Consider the following 19415-nt stretch of genomic DNA (forward strand, 5'->3'; position numbering starts at 1 on the left):
TCTGAAGAATCATGTGACACTGAAGAAAGACTGGAGTAATGATGCTGAGAATTCAGCTTTGATCACAGGAATTCAAATAGAAAACGGTTATTTTAAATTCTAATAATATTTCCCAATATTACTGTTTCCTGAATTACAAAAAAAAAAATGCAACTTTGTTGGGCGAAAAAGCCTTGGTATCACTTTTGACCTAAAATCTATTAGCAGTACTTTACAGTAATGCATCAAACAGCTTTCTCTTTATGATCTCAGACAGCTGTTAGTCTCGACATCCTTCTCAGAAGACACTGAAACATTTTCTGTTCTTGTCCTTGCAGAAGTTGGCAGCAGAGTGTCAGAGCGCGGGATACAGCGGCACTCTGATCCCATATAAGTGTGATCTGTGCAACGAGGAAGAGATTCTGTCCATGTTCTCGGCCATCAAGACGCTGCATCAGGGAGTGGACGTGTGCATCAACAACGCCGGTCTGGCTCACAACGAACCGCTGCTCAGTGGAAGGACAGATGGCTGGAGGAATATGATCGATGTGAGTTAGAAGCACACACATCATTAGGGATGTAACGATTCACTCAACTCACGATTCGATTCAATTCACGATTTTTTTTACAAAATGAGATTTAAGGCAAATTATAAATTAAATGTTTCCTTTTATTATTGCTTGGACAAAATGCTGCACGTTTCTTTGTGAAATTGAAATATACACTATAATAATATACTAATATAGACCTGGCATATTATTGCTCTTTTGTTGGGTTTTTTGTTTGGTTTTGATCGCTTCAATTCTCCTCATTTGTAAGTCGCTTTGGATAAAAGCGTCTGCTAAATATCAAAATCTAAATATAATGGAAATGGAAATAACAAAACTAAACTGAAATTTTAAAACAAGCCCCAAATCAAATAAATAAGTAACACAAAAGAAATCTCTTCATATAAACAAAATAAGATTTTGTCTGTGCTCTTTCCATTTAAAATTAGAGGCAACAACTGCATTTTAATCAAGATCCAAACAAAGATGCTGCATACATGCAACATGAGTAGTTTTTAATCTAGATTGCATCATTTCAAAAATTAAGCAAAAACAGAATGGTCTGACTTCAGTTTTGTGAAACTATACATAAAAAAATATCTGCATGAAACGAGCTGAATGAGACAGATTTAGTCTCTGCCAGTAGGTGGCGCTTTAAGCGTTTCCTTGGCTTCCGCTGTAAACAATGCAGCGCTGCACTTATGAACTTTAACATGCATTAAAGTTGGAATACACTGCACGACTTTTAAAATCTGAAGAGATTTTTAAAACACTAGGCATCATACACTTACCGACTTTGTAAATAGTGACAAAAAGACACGTGCGCCTTGTCGCGAGGAGATGCATGACAAATGAAAACATATGTGTTCTAAAATCGGCTGAAAATATCAAACATATTTGATATTTTTCATATTTGACTGGATGGAATCATCTGTGACCATCATACACTACGCCATTTTCTGTGGAATCTGTCAGCTGTAATCTGCAGACTGGCTCTGACTTTCCTCAACTAGGGTCAACTTGTTCAGATTGTAAAATCGGGGGGAAAATCGCGTAGTGTATTCCAGGCTTTACACAGAGGCAAGATGAAAAGAAAAAAATACCATCTAAACTTTTGTAAAGACAGTAAGTTCCCCTCAGACATACATTCATATAAACTCCTACCCCTAATTGAATCGTGATTTGTTTAGCATCTCAACCGATTTGAATCGTCACATACTTGAATCGATTTTCAGCCGGCTCGTTACATCCCTACACATCATTACTCTTGCTGTCTATATAGACAGCATCCCGACCGACTGATTTGTGTGACTTGAGGAGACTTGCAGTGTTGCTGCCTACTTTTCTGAGCAGTTGTTGTGTCTTAAAATGCTGCCTACGTTTTAAAACAGCCATGGAAAGGTCACACTTTTAGCCATCGTTTTTGCATTTATAATTTGCGCTCACCTCTTCAACTCTCTTTTTTAAGCGCTTCATCAAGTGCGGTTAAATGAACTGCTGTAGGCACTCAAACAGCACTTCATTTATTTGTTTACCGCAGTTCTGCTCTCACTCAAAACCACTTTCCCTAACTGAACAGCGGCTTGAGCGACAGCTGCTGTTGCCCGTGCAATGTGCATCTGCAATGCCAAGGTCATGGTGGAATGCATGAACGGATAAAGTGTAAACCTTCAATGCAACGTAAGTCGCTTTGTCTGCCAAAAGCATGAATGTAAATGTAGGTGCAGCTATCAGTTGCGATGCATTGCATTCTGTGTGGGTTTGATTCATGCATTGACATCTGGAACCTTCATTTTTCTTTCCTTTCTCATTAACCCATTTTTCCCCTTAATTGCCACATTATCATTTGTCTTTTTTCCTGTACTATTTTCACTGTATTTTTTTATTCATTTTATTATTTTCATATTAATACTAAAAGAGAATTGGTTTATTTAAGGGAAAGTGCTTTGAACAAGCCCTTCTGGGATTTTCACTTTCTCAGCATTTCTGATCTCTTGTAATATTTGCGTGAGCTTGATGTTTGTAGGTGGACGATATACTGACGGGCCGCTCACTTATATAACACATGATCACTGCACCAAAACAAGGCTTTTAATCTTTGCATGATAGGGACAGCTTCAACAGAAAACTGTCCAATCATATATGTTTTAGTACTATTTATTTACTAATATTTTAAATTAGCTTTTATTTTTAGATTTTCATTTTCATTTTAGTTAAATTTTTAGTTATTTTGTTGTGTGCTTTTGTTTTTTATTAGTATTTTATTTCTAAAATAATATTTTTATTTATTTAGATATTTTATTTAGAATTTTTCAAAGTATTTTTTAATTTAGTGTATTTTTATTTTTTTGTTTCAGTTCAGTTTTTAGAACTTTAACTTAAACATATTTCAGTTAGATGCAGGCAATATTTCAATATTTTCAATATAAGTTAAATCACTAAAATTACTAAAAGTAAATATTTAATTTTATTATTTTCTGCCTCATAATAAAAAAAAAATCTAAATTAAATTATGACTTTTTATCTCACAATTGTCTTGTAATTCTGAGTTTACATCTAGCAAGTCAGTTTTTTGTTGTTGTTGTTGTTTTGGTTCTGCCACAGCAAAAAAAACTTTAGTCTCATAATTCTGACTTTTTCTGACATAATTGTGAGAAAGAGTCAAATTTGATCTTATTTTCATTTTTAATTTTAGTAAGGGTTAACAACACTGGTCAAAATAGGCTTAATTTTCTATATGCAAAATATAGATTCTTATATTCTTTTTTTTAAACTGTTTTTGCTTTTACTTGCCTTGTATTCATCAGTTCATGCTTTCCTTGGGAATTGAACCCATGACCTTGGCGTTGCTAGCACCATGCATCACTGCTTCAGCTTCAGGAAAGATTTTGTGATAAAATATGATCTAGACATGATCTGGATCTTTATCATCCATTCATACACCATCTGTCTTCCCGTGCAGGTCAACATACTCGCTCTGGCCATCTGCACGCGTGAGGCCTACCAGTCCATGAAGGAGAGACACGTGGATGACGGACACATCATCAACATCAACAGGTACTGCGCTTTACTGTCTGTTTGAGTTGTTTAACAGCAGAAATGTGCTGCTGTACACACTCATCCCAGGCTGTTGTTGATGATCTCTCTGCAGTATGGGGGGTCACAGGATGGTGCCCAGCGCTGACGAACACTTCTACTGCGCCACTAAATACGCTGTGACCGCTATGACAGAGGGACTGAGACAAGAGCTACGGGAGGCCAAAACACACATCCGAGCCACGGTGAGCCTGTATATGCACGCACACATGCACGCTTATTATAGTTAACTAAAACCATTAAAACACATGTTGTTACTTGAAATAAACCTTAAGTAAAATAAAAAAAAAACTCATTTTATTTCAGCTAGTTGCCAAGGTAAGATTACTCATGTACTAAACTTATACTAAAATAATTATTAATATTATAATTAAACTAAAATAACTAAAACTGAAATGAAAATAATGAAAAATATAAAAAAACTATAAAGAAGCACGATAAAATGTGTAAAGCTTTAACTAAAATGAAAACAAAGACAGAAAATATAAACATTAAAAACTAATTCAAAATATGAATAGAAAATACAATAGTATCTTAAGGATAATAAAATAACTAAAATAATTTCCAAACTCCAAAGAGTTGCTGAAAAGCTAATAATTAAACATAAAAAGGAAAAACTACAAAGCAATTAATTTGAAAATAAAACTCTTATTTAAAAAAGTTGTTTACGGGCATGTCATGCTACCATTAACCAGCATCAGAGAATAAGCAAATGTGTTGTTAAAATATTATTATTGAATAACTGAATTAATTAATAAATTCAGATGACAAACAAAATTGAGTAAACCCCCAAGATTAAAGTAAAAAAAGATTTTATATATATATATATAAGTAAATAATTAAGTAGATATTTAGGTCAAATGGCTTTAGATGATAAAGTAGTTTGTAAACCTGTAAGAATAAAATAATAATAATAATAATTAAAGTGCATATTTTATGTCAAATGATTTCGAATGACAAAATAGTTTGTGAACTCAATCAGCAGATAACTAGTTGTTTTAACATTACACATCAGCTGAGGAAAATATTTGAGATTTGAGTTAAATTTGATAGTGCTTTCATTTAAATAGGTAGCATTTTACTAATATTCTTTTATTATTTATTTTTTCATTCATTTATATGTTTAGTTTTTTTTTTCTTTTTGGTTGGATATTAATTAAAGTCAACCAATAGTCAAAGATTTGTTTATTTATTACTTAAATTGCTGTTGTAGATGAGTTAACGTGGTAATTTAATGCCAGTTCATGTAATAAAAGTTCCAGCAATAATAACAATAGATTTGAAAAGGCTGTTCCATGTGTTCAGCATTGTCATATTTATTAACCTATCATTTTTCATTTTTTCCTAGTGTATATCGCCTGGAATAGTGGAAACTGAATTTGCCTTCCGGCATCACAACAGCGATCCGGAGAGAGCTGCAGCTGTTTATGAAAGTATAAAGGTGAACAGATTGTGTGTGTGATGTATCTCTTCATACAAGCCCTGCTGTTTAACTGCATCACAGCTGCTTGTCTTCTGCAGTGTTTGAAAGGAGAAGACATCGCCAGTGCCGTCACATACGTCCTGAGCGCACCTGCTCATGTTCATGTGAGTCCACAATAAACACATACACTACCAGTGAGAAATGTTTATTTCAGGAGCTAAATGTTTTCAGAAAAACAAAACTGCTTTAGATTTTAAGGAGTAGTTTACCCAAAAATGAAAATTTGCTGAAAAATCCTCACCCTCAGGCCGTCTGAGATATAGCTGACATTGTTTCTTCGTCAGATTTGGAGAAATGCAGCTTTCTATCACTTGCTCACAATGGATCCTCTGCAGTGAATGGGTGCCGTCAGAATGAGAGTCCAAACATCACAATAATCCACACCACTCCAGTCCATCAGTTAACATCTTGAGAAGACAAAAGCTGTGTCTTAGTAAGAAACACATGCCTTAACTTCAAACCGTTGCTAAAATAGTCCATAATCCATAATAACGCTTCCTCCGGTGAAAAAGTCCATCTCCTGTTGTCTCTCACATCAAAATCCACTCACATATTTGTTTAAAGCTGTTTTGGCTTGCTGTGCAGATTTCTCTCCTGATTCAGACCAAATGACTTTTTCACTGGAGGAAGCATTATTATGGATAGAGGACTCATATTTTAGCCAGAAATTTAAGTTAAAAATGTCTTATGGGTTTGTTTCTTACAAACACAGCTTTTGTCTTCTCAAGATGTTAGCTGTTGGACTGGAGTGGTGTGGATTATTGTGATGTTTTTATCAGCTGTTTGGACTCTCATTCTGACGGCACCCATTCACTGCAGAGGATACAATGATGATGGAATGCTACATTTCTCCAAATCTGATGAAGAAACAAACTCATCTACATCTTGGATGGCCTGAGTAGTCAAAAGTGAAGGATCCAGCTTTATGCTTATGATCTGTTATGATGTAAGTAGACTAATATCCTGTCCGATCATTGACTTGATCCTTGTGCTGATCTTCAGACAGCGGGGAGACAGACAAATCAAATCACAGCACTATCACACTCATCACCTGCTGATCGATCTGTATTAAATCAGTCTAATTGAATGAACGCATTGCTCTCTATTTCTTCCCCTCTCTCTCGCGTTGTAGATCGGGGACGTGCAGATGCGGCCGGTGGAGCAAGTGTCGTAGGAATGGATCGGGATCGGGGCGATACCTGCTGGGCAAAATCATGTTAACACCTTGTTTTAAAGAACTGACTGAAGGGAATTGGTTTGGGTTTGCAGATCGGATCAAATCGGATCAGGCGGCGCTGTGTGGCTCGATCTGACGCGACGCTCGACAGCGAGCCGGAGAGCGAGATTACCTCCGTTTAAATTCACAGATGTACACAGTTTGCTGCCGTCTCAAATATAAGGGGAAACTCTCAGGCTTTTCTAACAACACATGACGCCAGAAACTGGAACAAAAAGAACGAAGATATAATGTGTGTTACTGTCTGAGACCAGTACGCCATGAATTGCACATCATTTTTGGTCTTTTTTTTTTAGGTCATATTACATAACTGTTTTAAGAGTGAGAAGATAAGAAACAGTCACTCGGTGCCGGTTGAGTTGATGTTAATTACTGTATTAATTTAGAGTACTCTAACTTGAATTGTATGTAGATGTGGTTCTCATACCTACAACAGCTACGGTTCGTTTGAAGCGGTGAAACTAAATCAGTGCAGGATTTTCATGAGAAAGAAACCCGTTTGACTGCAGTCTCTCTGAATCAGAAACAGGATGAAAAATGTACATTGAACGTTCACTGAATGAAAGGTACGACACTGGCTTCTCTCATCGGAAAATAAGTATGGAAACACTGTAGTGAGGACTTGAAAATAAATAATAGTTGATATAATTAATTCTTACTGATTAAACGTGATTATGATTATTGATTATGGATAAATTCCTTTACTTTTCTCATATTGTTAATATTTGGGAAACTACCCTTCATTTCACCAGAGGAAGCTCAAATTAAATTATATGACATAAATCAAATTCAGTACTTGAACATCATGAAGCCTGTTTAGAACTTGTCCAGTTCACATTCACAATAAAATGATAAGATATTTTGTGACATTATTTTCATGACAATTTAGAAAACAATTCTCATTTCTCTAATAAAAAAAAATATCATTAAAATTGGGTATTTAAAAATAATGGTAGCATTTGTCTTTTTGCATATTTAATTTTTTTTAAATATACATATATATATATATTTTTTTAACAGTAATTACAAAAGACATTTTTGTTGGTAGTATTCGTTATGTAGATTTAAATAAAAAATAATTTTAAGTTTATTTAATACAATAAAACTATTACTTAATGTGTTTAATTGTAATTACAATAATGTCACAATGATAAATATGTGTGCTTTGTGACATTATTTTCCCCAATTCATTACCGTAATCTAAAAAGACTATTAAAAGAGTATTTATAAAATTTTTAAGCATATTTTGTTGTTTGTTTGTTCTAATAAATGGATACAAATTACTACATTATTAATACATTTCAGATGTAGAGTATTTAATATTGTTGCACTGCCTTTATGCAGATTTAAATTAAAATAATTTTATCACAGAAATTACAGTAAAACAATTACTTAATGTGCTTAATTGTAATTAAAATAATGTCACAATGAAAAATCATTATGCTCCAAAAAAGAGGCATAATTTTCTTCTTTCTTTTGTTTTTAGGGTGAAATATGTACATGTTTTCTTGAGATTCGCTCCTTTGAATTGGGATCTTAGTCGTAAATTTACAGCAGGTTGGGAACAAAGAACAAAGTCTCAATCTGAAGGTGTTCTGAAATGTACCTGTTATAATGTATAAATCCACATCAACTATTACCAATGTTAACAGTATTTGGTTTGTATAATTTTAGCATGAATTAATTCTGAATTCGCATGAATGTCAGCTTTTAACGGTTAAGAAACTGAAGATGTCCAAAATAAGGAGCTTCTGCTGTAAAGAAGAGCAAAGGGGCCAGTCGTTGAGCGCATTGAGGGTGAAGGTCACTGCATGGACCCTGTCTGAGCGAGGGTTTATCTCATTTGGGACTGTTGTTCAGTCATCTCGCCCATAAAGATTAAACCAAACACCTGCTAATGAAAATAAAGCATTCTGGGCAAAAAAAAATTGGGGGTTGTTTTTTGTGGCTTTGACTGTAAAACAGAAAATCTTTAATTTTATTGATATCAACATGAACTCCTATGACACTGTTCTGCAATGCATCATACAGTAAACTGTACAAGTCTTAAACCTGTCACATACTGTATGAGATGAATCCCATTGAAAGAAGTTAACATTTAGGCCAATAGTTCAGATTTTCACTGATCCAGTAAATAATCCTCAGATGGCGTTGCTGGTTTTGATCAATCTGGTTTAGCCCTGCTCTAGTCCAGTGATCCAGTGGCAGTTCATAAATTAGTCTGGATTGGGGGTTTGTCAGATAGAGGTACGATGGAGCTGATGACGGCAATGTTGGGAATCACCTCCATAATAGCCCCTTTCTGCTGGTAATATGGGCTCTCGGAGTCATCGTCCAGAGAAAACGGTGTGATGGACTTTTTTAGTCTCTGAAACAAAAGAAAGTCACCAATCCAGTGTTGAAGGGCTTGCATATAAGAAACAGAAATGTTTATAATTTAATTTCAAATATTTGACCATATCAGGCCCAAATCTGTTTTTAATTGGCTGGTTCATTTACTTCAATCACTACACTGAAAAATATTGTTTTTCACTCAGAAATTCTTAGTAATTTTCACAAAAATAATGGCAAGTAACACATTGAGTTACACATGAATTTTTTTCTTTTTTAAAGAAATTCAAAATTATATACAATATTTAATTTGAATCAAAATTCATTTTAATTAATACAGTTCTTTTATCTTTATACAATTATCTTAGGAAAATTAAAATCAGTTTTGATTGCTGAGTAAATTACATGGCAGTTGTGTTTAGAAATAATTATGCAAATATGTATTCTGCATATCAGTGACGAAACAGGTTTAATTAATATGCAAAATCCAACTTTTATTCAGCAAGGACACATTAAATTGATCAAAATTGACAGTAAAAACATTTATAACATTACAAAAGATTTATATTTCAAGTAAGTGTTTTCAAATAACTTTCCATTCATCAAAGAATCCTGACAAATAAAATGTATTAACGTTTCCATAAAAATGTTCAACACTGATAATAATAAGAAATGTTTCTTGAGCAGCAATTCAGCATATTTGAATGATTTCTGAAGGTAATGATGCTGAAAATTTGATCTTTGATCAAAGGAATAAATTACATTTTACAATATATTACAATAGAAATCATGTCTTTTAAATTGCAATATTTCACCATTTTTACTGCATTTTTGAACAAATACATGCAACTTTGGTGAAAATAAGGTGTTTTTTTTTTTTTTAAGCCTTAGCAATTTTACAGATCTCAAACTTCTGAACAGATTTCTATATCAATAGTTTCAGCCAATAACCATGGCTTTTCCCTCCCATAAACGGAGAGGCTGTTCAGTACCTCAGTGAAGGATGCGGGCAGAACCCAGAGCGTGTGCACGGCTGCTAGAGGAATGCAGATGATGGAGGCCAAAGCAATGAGCCATCTGACACCCTGAGCCCACGGCGGGTAAACGTAATCCTCATAACGCGCCGGCTTAAACTGAATCACTGAGAACACCAGGATAACCTGAGAGACTCAGAAACACATTTCAGTTCTAACACCAATCCAGGATGGGGTTTCAGACCAACTACTGTGTCAGAAACGGTGTGACGATCGCACTCACGGTTATCAAGACAGGACAAATGACCCACCAGCAGACCCTGAAGAAAATGTTGGGTCTCTTTCCCGTCATTTCCAGTAAATTACTGGACAGACGCTTTACACCTGTTACAATGAGACATTTAGCAAATTTGTTCCATGCTTGATGTCGAAATAGATCAAAAGTGGCACAATGTCTGTAGAGACAGACACATATCAATCAGAGCCAACAAACACCAACCACCTCAAAAAACGCCAGGAACGTGATGGAGGCGATAGCCGTATAATGATCCATTAGCTGGAACACATAGATCCCCACATGAGTCAAAAGATCAGTGTTAGTTTGACAGATATTATCAGGTTCATTAACTTTATCAGAATTGTTTCATAATACATCCTCGCCTTAGAGTCACAATTGCATCCATAATATTTTTTTTAATTAATATAATTGAAAAAGAATCATAATTAATAGAGTTGTTTTAAAATGTGATTGTGAAATTGTGCAATATCAATGCAAATGTCATCTATTTGAAAGAAATATAGCAATTATGCCCAAAGACAGTGAGACTTCAGATATGACAAAAACTTCAGTGACTAAAAAGATCAAATGCAGCATTTGACTGATATTTTGTATGTTTGACGAATTGTTAATCACGAAAACATGTCCAGGTTCATTTCACTCCAAAATTAAAAAGTTAAAAAATATTTAACATATAGAAAATAAAGCCTGAGGAACCACTGTCTATTTTTTTTACAAAGTAAATAAATGTGCTATTTATTTATTTCTGCTCAAAACTTTGAGTTAAAAAAACTGCATCAATGCATCTGCAGAAACCGGCATGATACTGAAATCAGACTCTGTCCAGCATAATGATGATGAATGCATTCTCCAACTGTTCTCGTCTTACCTTCCCAGTGGATTTGACTCCTTTAAAGATGCAGAGGTAGATGAGGATCCAGGCCAGCAGCAGCAGGAGGAAGAGCTCCCACCTCAAGGTGCCCGTCTCCTCCACACCACTGGTCCTCTCCAGCACCTTATAACTAAAAGAGCCGACACATCCATTGCAGTCAACACCACAAACTTTACTAACAAGTCAATAACTTAAAGCTACACCATTTAACTTGCGGTTGAAGGGAAAAAAATTGAGTTGTGCTTTGGCTCCGCTATTCTGCGCTAATGAATCAGATGGCTTGAACGACATCATAACTTGAAATAAAGACGAATATATGAAAATGTCATGACCAGGTACATAGCTTATATGTTGCTGTTGTTTTGACTTGTTAAAAACAATTGTTTTTAAATAATGTTAGAAAAGTTTGGCAATGCTGACTTAAAGATAACGATTGCTATTCGTGTCAGATATGGTAAAATGGTGAAAACTGATAGCCTATAACTTGGATAGGCTGTTTACAGGCAAACAGACCAAGGAGTAACTGGTTTGGAGATTGGTTACATTGTTTTGTGAAAATAGTCCATACATCCAATATGCTAACTATGTTGATTCGTGTTTTGTTACTTGAGCTTCCACTTTTCGGTTTGAGATTCATTTGTTGTAACTTCAAGCTACTATGACACAAGTAAGTGGTAGCCTGCCCTTCTTTCCTTTATTTATGGATATGACATAAACACACACAGATGAATGACGTGTGTAAGCAGTTTCCTGGGAAATGCATACTGAGAGCTCTAAAATATTTGTATAATAAGCTTACTCTAGTATTTAGGGACTTAATGGGAACATTATATCATATTTTTTGTTAACTTGCATGATGTACTCACTCATCATATAATCATGTTTGATCAAAAAAAAGTTGCATAGTGTAGCTTTATCAAGAAGAGCGTATGAACACACTTGAAGAACTGCTGGCTGGAGGTGGAGGACGAGGAGCTGTTGGTCATACTGTCGGTGCAGTTGGCCGTGTTCCATGTGTTGTTGCAGTTTTCCCAGAGCAGCTCGCTCCGAAAAGAGCTGAACATGTAGTACAGCGCCCATGTGATAATGACATTATAGTATGTGCACATGATGAAAGAGATGGCCACCGTTGCCATGCCAACACCTGGATAGATTTATTTCTGGTTACTGACCTTTAGCCAGACCTTCAGACAGTAATACATTCTCATATAATCTTATCATTATCAGCGACAATGGTATTTTGTCGATATGGATCTGAAAGTCTGTATATAACATTAAACAGCATTAAACTTGAAATTAATCTCATGCCATGATTATGTATGTATTTATGCACTGTAACCTTTCAGCAGGGGACATGCTTTGGTCAGGGCCAGCACGGGGCCCCTCCTCAGATACTGGCCCAGCGTCAGCTCCATGTACAGCAGCGGGATCCCCAGCACCACCAGCATCAGCAGGTAAGGCACCAGGAACGCACCTGACGACGCCAATAAACACGTCAAGTCAAGTGAGAGATGCACATCGTCCTGGCATACTGTTTGAAAAATAAATGTGTTCATTCCAATTCTCTTGATATATGATTTACTGCACATTCTTCACACACACACACACACACACACACACACATGTTGGGTTTCCATGTTTTATGGGGACATCCCATAGGCGTAATGGTTTTTATACTGTACAATCTGTATGTGCTATTGCCCTACACCAACCCTACACCTAAACTTAGCCCTCACAGGAAACATGCTGCATTTTTAGATTTTCAAAAAACTTGATGCTGTATGATTTATAAGCTTGTTTCCTCATGGGGACCAAAAAATGTCCCCACAAGATTAAGATTTACTGGTATTACTATCCTTGTGGGGACATTTGGTCCCCAGGACGTGATGAATACCAGGTGCACACACACACACACACACACACACACACACACACACACACACACACACAAACATAGAACAAACAGGAAATAATCATATGAAATGTATTTACATATATATATATATATATATATATATATATATATATATATAAATATTTAAATCTAAATCATGAATATATGTTAAAACTAAGATTACATCAATTTAAATTGTGAGTTCAAAAGTGTAAATACAAACCGAGTTCAAACCGAGCATCAGAATGGGGAAGAAAGGGGATTTAAGTGACTTTGAACGTGGAATGGTTGTTGGTGCCAGACGGGCTGGTCTGAGTATATCAAAAACTGCTGATCTACTGGGATTTTCACACACAACCATTTCTAGGGTTTATAGAGAATGGTCCGAAAAAGAGAAAATATCCAGTGAGCGGCAGTTGTGTGACGAAAATGCCTTGTTGATGTCAGAGGTCAGAGGAGAATGGGCAGACTGGTTATAGATGATAGAAAGGCAACAGTAACTCAAATAACCACTCGTTACAACCAAGGTATGCAGAAGACCATCTCTGAACGCACAACACGTCGAACCCTGAAGCAGATGGGCTACAGCAGCAGAAGACCACACCGGTGCCGCTCCTGTCAGCTAAGAACAGGAAACAGAGGCTACAATTCACACAGGATCACCAAAATTGGACAATAGAAGATTGGAAAAACGCTGCCTGTTCTGATGAGTCTCAATTTCTGCTGCAACATTCAGATGGTAGGGTCAGAATTTGGTGTAAAGAACATGAAAGCATGGATCCATCCTGCCTTGTCTCAACGGTTCAGGCTGGTGGTGGTGGTGTAATGGTGCGGGGGATATTTTCTTGGCACACTTTGGGCCCCTTAGTACCAATTGAGCATTGTTTAAATGCCACAGCCTACCTGAGTATTGTTGCTGACCATGTCCATCCCTTTATGACTACAGTGTACCCATCTTCTGATGGCTACTTCCAGCAGGATAATGCACCATGTCACAAAGCTCAAATCATCTCAGACTGGTTTCTTGAACATGACGATGAGTTCACTTGATTGCACAGATACTACTGGAACTGAACTGAGCTGGATGATGACATCACTGAATTCAATAATGAACTGCCTTTAACTGAAAATTGAGTGTTTACTATTGACCTTTTGCATTACTGACACACTATTTTCCTATTTGATACTGTACAGCTGCTTTGACACAATCTGTATTGTTAAAAGCGCTATATAAATAAAGGTGACTTGACTTGACTGTGTCTCACTAATTATCCTCATTTGCCTCCCTATTTAAGTTCTAGTCTGTCCTGTGTTCCCTTGTCTGGTATTGTAGATGTCTATTGTGGATTATGTGTGTGCCTGGCTTCTGTGGCTTTACCCTATGTGTGGATTTATTAAAACACAGTTTGCCTTCATTTTCTTAGTGTACTTATTCCACACCGTACTGTGATACTTAGTATCTCTCCAACGGACAATAGGTTTCCTGAGATTGGGCCCTCTAGGAACAGACAGAAAGCAGACAACTATTAAAAAGGTCAAATAATCACAAGAAAAAGGTTTTGAAGGGTCTTACACAGTGTAATACAAATAACCACTCTTCAGAGTACTAAACTAAAACATATTTAATCTTCCTTGTCACACTTTATAACAGACATTTTGAGTTTCAGAACTGCACTCTGCAAATAAATTTCATTTTGACAGAGCAATGGTTGTCGTTCAGTTTCCCAGTATAGGCTATCTGTGCACAGTCCTCCTCTTCCGCTCCCAGACCCTGTGCTCTCCAGTCATCCGGCTGATCAGGATTCCAGCGTCTGAAACAATGCCAGCAAATATTACACTGTTACACCTGCGTGCATACAGAGTACCTTTCAGCCTAAAGTTTGTTTTATGTTATGCATTCAACTCCAACAGCATCACCACCAACAAATATTTAAACAACTGAAATATTTAATGCAAGATGCAAAAACAAGAAAACAAATGCAACCACAAATACCAAATATTAAAGAACACATCTTGTGAAATGGAAAATTATGTGACCATTATTTTAGGGCATACTTTTGGATATAAACATGTAAATGTAGCGCCATCTTAAGGCCAAGATTTGTACTAAACCTCATGGAGGAATAAATAAACTGGTGGTCAAAAGTTTGCAAGTATTGAGATTTTTGTTTCTAAAAGAAGTCTCTTCTGCTCACCATCAAAAATACAGTAAAAAAAGAGCAACATTGTGAAATAATATTATTACAAAGAACCATTTTCTGTCTGAATAATTTGTAAATACTCCAGTCTTCAGTGTCACATGATCCTTTAGAAATCATTCTAATATGCTGGTATTTTTCAAGGTTCTTTGATTAATAAAAGGTTAAAAACATAGCATTGATATAAATCTTTTGTAACAAATGCCTTTGCTGTCAGTTTTGATCAATTTAATGCATCCTTGCTGAATCAAAGTATAACCGTTTTTAAGCTACCCCAAAATTTGGGGGTAATGTTTTCCACAATAACATGATGCAGTGCAATGCTTTCAACACTGATAATAATCATAAATATTTCTTGAGCAGTAAATCAGCATATTAGAATGATTTCTGAAGGAACATGTGACACTGAAGACTGGAGTAATGATGCTGAAAATTCAGCTGCAGATCACAGGAATAAATTACATTTTCATTTTAAATGTAATAATATATCACAATATTAATGTCTTTACTGTATTTTTGATTAAATAAATGCAGCCTCGGTGAATATGAGAGACTTTTCAAAGGTAAATTATTATAGTGCATGTTTGCTCAGAGATGCGAGTTGTTGTGAATCACACTTGCGTTATTTGGGGAGAAAGCATATGATTGCTTATAATAAATCAGCTCACTCTTTATTCATGATGTAAGGAGTATCATCCACCCGTCTCCACTGGCCTGTGGTCTGATCCGTTAGACCCACCCAGTATGTGGGTATGGTATGATTGTTCAGAGAGGCCTGGGGAAAAAATAGGGAATGAGAAAGAAAAAGGAAAATAAATATTATGTGTATGAAATGAATATTACACACCCACTCCTTGTCGTCTTGTATTTTCAGGAGTAACGCACCTTGCGCTTTGCAGTATTCTCGTGCCTCAGGCCAGTTGAGTTTATCACTAGAGAACAAGAAACAGCTGCTTCTGTACAAGGTCCAGCCAGATTTACAGTTGGCCACGGAGACATCTGTGTCAGAGAGACAGAAAAGATGCCAAATACACTGTTACTTTAACCAGCTTCAGGAGATTTTTGAGTTTTCTCAACTTGTTGTTTTCAGTTTATACAACAAAAAGTTGTAAAATCTCCTGAAGCTGGTTGCCTTAAACTTTTACGTTTTCTCAACTTTGGATTTTTTTGAGTGTATAAGAAGTATGGAACAGAGGAGAGAATAAACACTGAAAAAAATGAATGATAAGTCATGGCAACATATGCTTTTCCATTACTTTAACTCATCAAAATGTGTTTAAAAAGTTACTATAACTGCTCTGCTCACAAACGCTGCTTTATCAGACATTACATGCAAGATGAAATGAAAATGACATCCAAAATTTTCTGAAGACATTCGGTTTCCTTCAGAAATACAGTGCAGTGCTCAACCAAGCGTTCTCCCCACCGCCAACCATTCGAACTTTCGCAGGCGGGATTTATTTTAATGATATTCTAATGGGCCACTTTGTGATGTCACAAACACCGGAAAACAAAGCTGTAGTCCAAACGAGCTGCTCGTTGTAGTTCTTGTAGTTCTTATAACTTTGTAGATCTTTTTATGCCCAAACATACACACTACACACTGACTAAAATTCAAAAAATGAAAAAGCATAAAACAAGCCCCTTTAATGAGTAATGGGTGTGTTTTGGGCATAACGTGCAATAAACCAATTAGAGTCTCATCTCCCATTCGCTTTAAGAGCCATCTGCGCTAGCGCCAAGGCAGATTCGCTATTTGCAAGCATTGACTATCCATGATGACTTGTAGGCATTTTTATATTTATGTAGCCTACACAATCCTAATCTTTTACATTGTAATCCTTTAATGTTTATTATTTGGCATGTTTGTGTCCGGCGTCCCTGTTTGTGTAATAAGCTAAGTGTAGGCTATGTGTGTCGTGGACCCGCCTATAGGCGCACTACTAACGCGCTCTTTAAATAACAAAAAAATGCTGCGCCATTGAATTCAGACCAGGTTTTAGTGGGTCAATGGCGTAGTCTATTTCAGTTGCCTCAAAATAGCAACGCGCCACCAATGCGCCTGAACACACCTCGTTTTCAGACCATCATGACTATGGGAGCATGTGCTATTTAAACAATGTGGCGCAAGACCTGAAAATGATAACTTTGTAGAGCTGAAACTAGCAAAAAACACTTGCGTTGCACCTGGCGCCACATTGTGCCGGATGTATGATAGGGCCCTTAGACTGTTTATGCTTGTAAATAGTGCTTGATCTGTGCAGATTTCTCTCCTGATCCTGATAAGAGGAGAGGACTTTTTTTTCTCTAGAGCAGGGGTTTTCAAGCCTGTCCTGGAGCCTCCCCTGCCCTGCACATTTTGTTTGTCTCCCTTATTAGATACACCCAATTCAGGGCTTGCAGTCTCTACTAATGAGCTAATAAGCTGAATCAGGTGCGTTAGATGAGGGAGGCATGCAAAATGTGCAGGGCAGGGGAGGCTCCAGGACAGGCTTGAAAACCCCTGCTCTAGAGAATTCAATATAACTGGATTATGGACTATTTTGGAAAGAAGCGACAGTTTAAAGTAAAAAACCACCTTGATGGATTTGTTTCTGACAAACACGCGGCTTTTGGCTTCTCAAGATGTTAATTGATGGACTGGACTGATGTGGATTAGCCTACTTGTGGATTATTGTGATGTTTTTATAAAATGTTTGGACTCTCATTCTGACGGCACCCATTCACTGCAGAGCATCCATTGCTGAGCAAGTGATGTAAGACTACATTTCTCCAAATCTGATGAAGAAACAAACTCCTGTACATCTTGGATGGAGTGTGAGTAACATTTTCAGTTTCATTTTTAGGTGAACTATTCCTTTAAAGCTTGTTTCATTCAAACAGCTAATGAAACACAAATTCTGAAATATATAAGCTTTGTTCTTTTGTTTTGATGGAGGGGTTCAAACACTTCACACCCTGATTGTAGTGTTTTTGAGCCGAGTACGGTATTGCATATGTAATGAAGGTCTACTCACTGGCGACTGATAGTTGAGAAGAAAGAGATGCAACAGATGAAGTTAGATCTGAAACTGAACTCTTCAGGTCCCTCAATGAGCTCGACAGAGACTCTTTAACATGAAACAAAAGCCACAAATACGGTATATTAATAAAATCAATGTGTGCAGATCAAAGAACTGATATATGAGAAAATATAAAAACATATATAACATATAATCAACATCTTCTCATAACAATACTGTATTATACTGTGCATACTGTGTTACTTAAACTTTACTGTGAGGTCTAATTTTTTTCACATTAGTTGTGCATTAACCAACATAAACAAATGAGTAAATATACATTTACAGCATTTATTTAAGCTGTTCATGTTATTGTTAGTTCACAGTGCATGCACTAATATTAACAGATGCCACTCTTTATCTTAACCTTTTGATAAAGATTTGCATTATCTTATATTAATAAATGCTGTAGAAGTATTGTTCATTGTTAGTTCATGTAGGTATGGAAAAACTTAAATCTTATTGTAAAATGTTACAGAATTCCCTTTTTCCACTTAGGCTACTTCACTGAATTTTAATGTTAATATTTTTTTACTTTTTTTATTCCTGTTATGTCCCAGTGAGTGCTGGGCCTGTGTTTTTCTTGTTTTGGTTTTGGTTTACAGGTGTTCTGGTTATTGTGAGTGTGTCTTTCCACCTGAGGCTCATTATGCAGAGCTATAAAAAGACTGCAGCGCTGATGAGGAGGGGGGCACGATGTGACCACGCTAGCTGCATCCAGTCAGACCTTGACCTTACATGCACTCTTCAGTACTGACTTACATTAACACTGACTACTGATTGTTTGAATACTTTAATTATGCTTTTATTTGACCATTAGCCAATGTCAGAGAACTGTGAACATGCATATGTGATACTTAACTATTAAAACATTTATTTTAAAATCTCAGGTGTACTTGAAGTAAATATACAATGCAAAAGGCAAAAGAAACAAAAACTTTTAGCATACAAATGAGAACAGTTTGTCCATACTGTGGATTAAAGGTAATGTTTTTATTTTATTTTTTTCACGGGAAAAAAAAAATCAGTTTGCTTCATAAGACCTCAGTTATTTGGAGTCATGGGTATTAATTTGGTCTTGCTTGCATATGTTTTTTGTTTTTTTTACTCTAAAAAACCGGCAAACCACAGATGTCTCCAAGATGCTTCAAGAAACCTACCTGCAAACCTACAGTAGGCTGCTGTTAAAAGTTTTAGGCACTTGTGTAAAAATGCTGTAAAATGAGGATGCTGTCAAAAATAGATTCTCTTTATCAATTAACCTTTATTAACTAAATTAAATCAACATTTGGTGTGACCATGTGTGTTTAAAGCAGTGTTTGCCCTCGGTGCACTTGAGCAGAGTTTCTCAGGGAGCTTTTTTTCTTGAAGCATCTTGGAGACGTTGCCACAGTTCTTCTGGATTTAGTCTGTCTCAGTTTGTTCTGACTGAATGATGATCAGA

At 36.1% G+C, this 19415-nt stretch overlaps 1 protein-coding gene across 1 annotated transcript in view; it reads left to right on the top strand.

Moving 5' to 3' along the window:
• Nucleotides 1-8262, top strand: part of LOC306870358 (dehydrogenase/reductase SDR family member 11-like) — a 30807-nt gene extending 22545 nt beyond the window's left edge. The window contains exons 2-7 of the mRNA XM_079417585.1: nucleotides 318-527; nucleotides 3490-3584; nucleotides 3679-3808; nucleotides 4972-5064; nucleotides 5145-5210; nucleotides 6239-8262. Of these exons, the coding sequence (XP_079273711.1) occupies nucleotides 318-527; nucleotides 3490-3584; nucleotides 3679-3808; nucleotides 4972-5064; nucleotides 5145-5210; nucleotides 6239-6280 (636 nt within the window). The 3' untranslated portion in view covers nucleotides 6281-8262. The remainder of the gene's footprint in view (nucleotides 1-317; nucleotides 528-3489; nucleotides 3585-3678; nucleotides 3809-4971; nucleotides 5065-5144; nucleotides 5211-6238) is intronic.
• The last annotated feature ends 11153 nt before the right edge of the window (nucleotides 8263-19415 follow it).

The sequence above is a fragment of the Barbus barbus genome (assembly GCF_936440315.1).
Source record: "Barbus barbus genome assembly, chromosome: 5".
Lineage (NCBI taxonomy): Eukaryota > Metazoa > Chordata > Actinopteri > Cypriniformes > Cyprinidae > Barbus > Barbus barbus.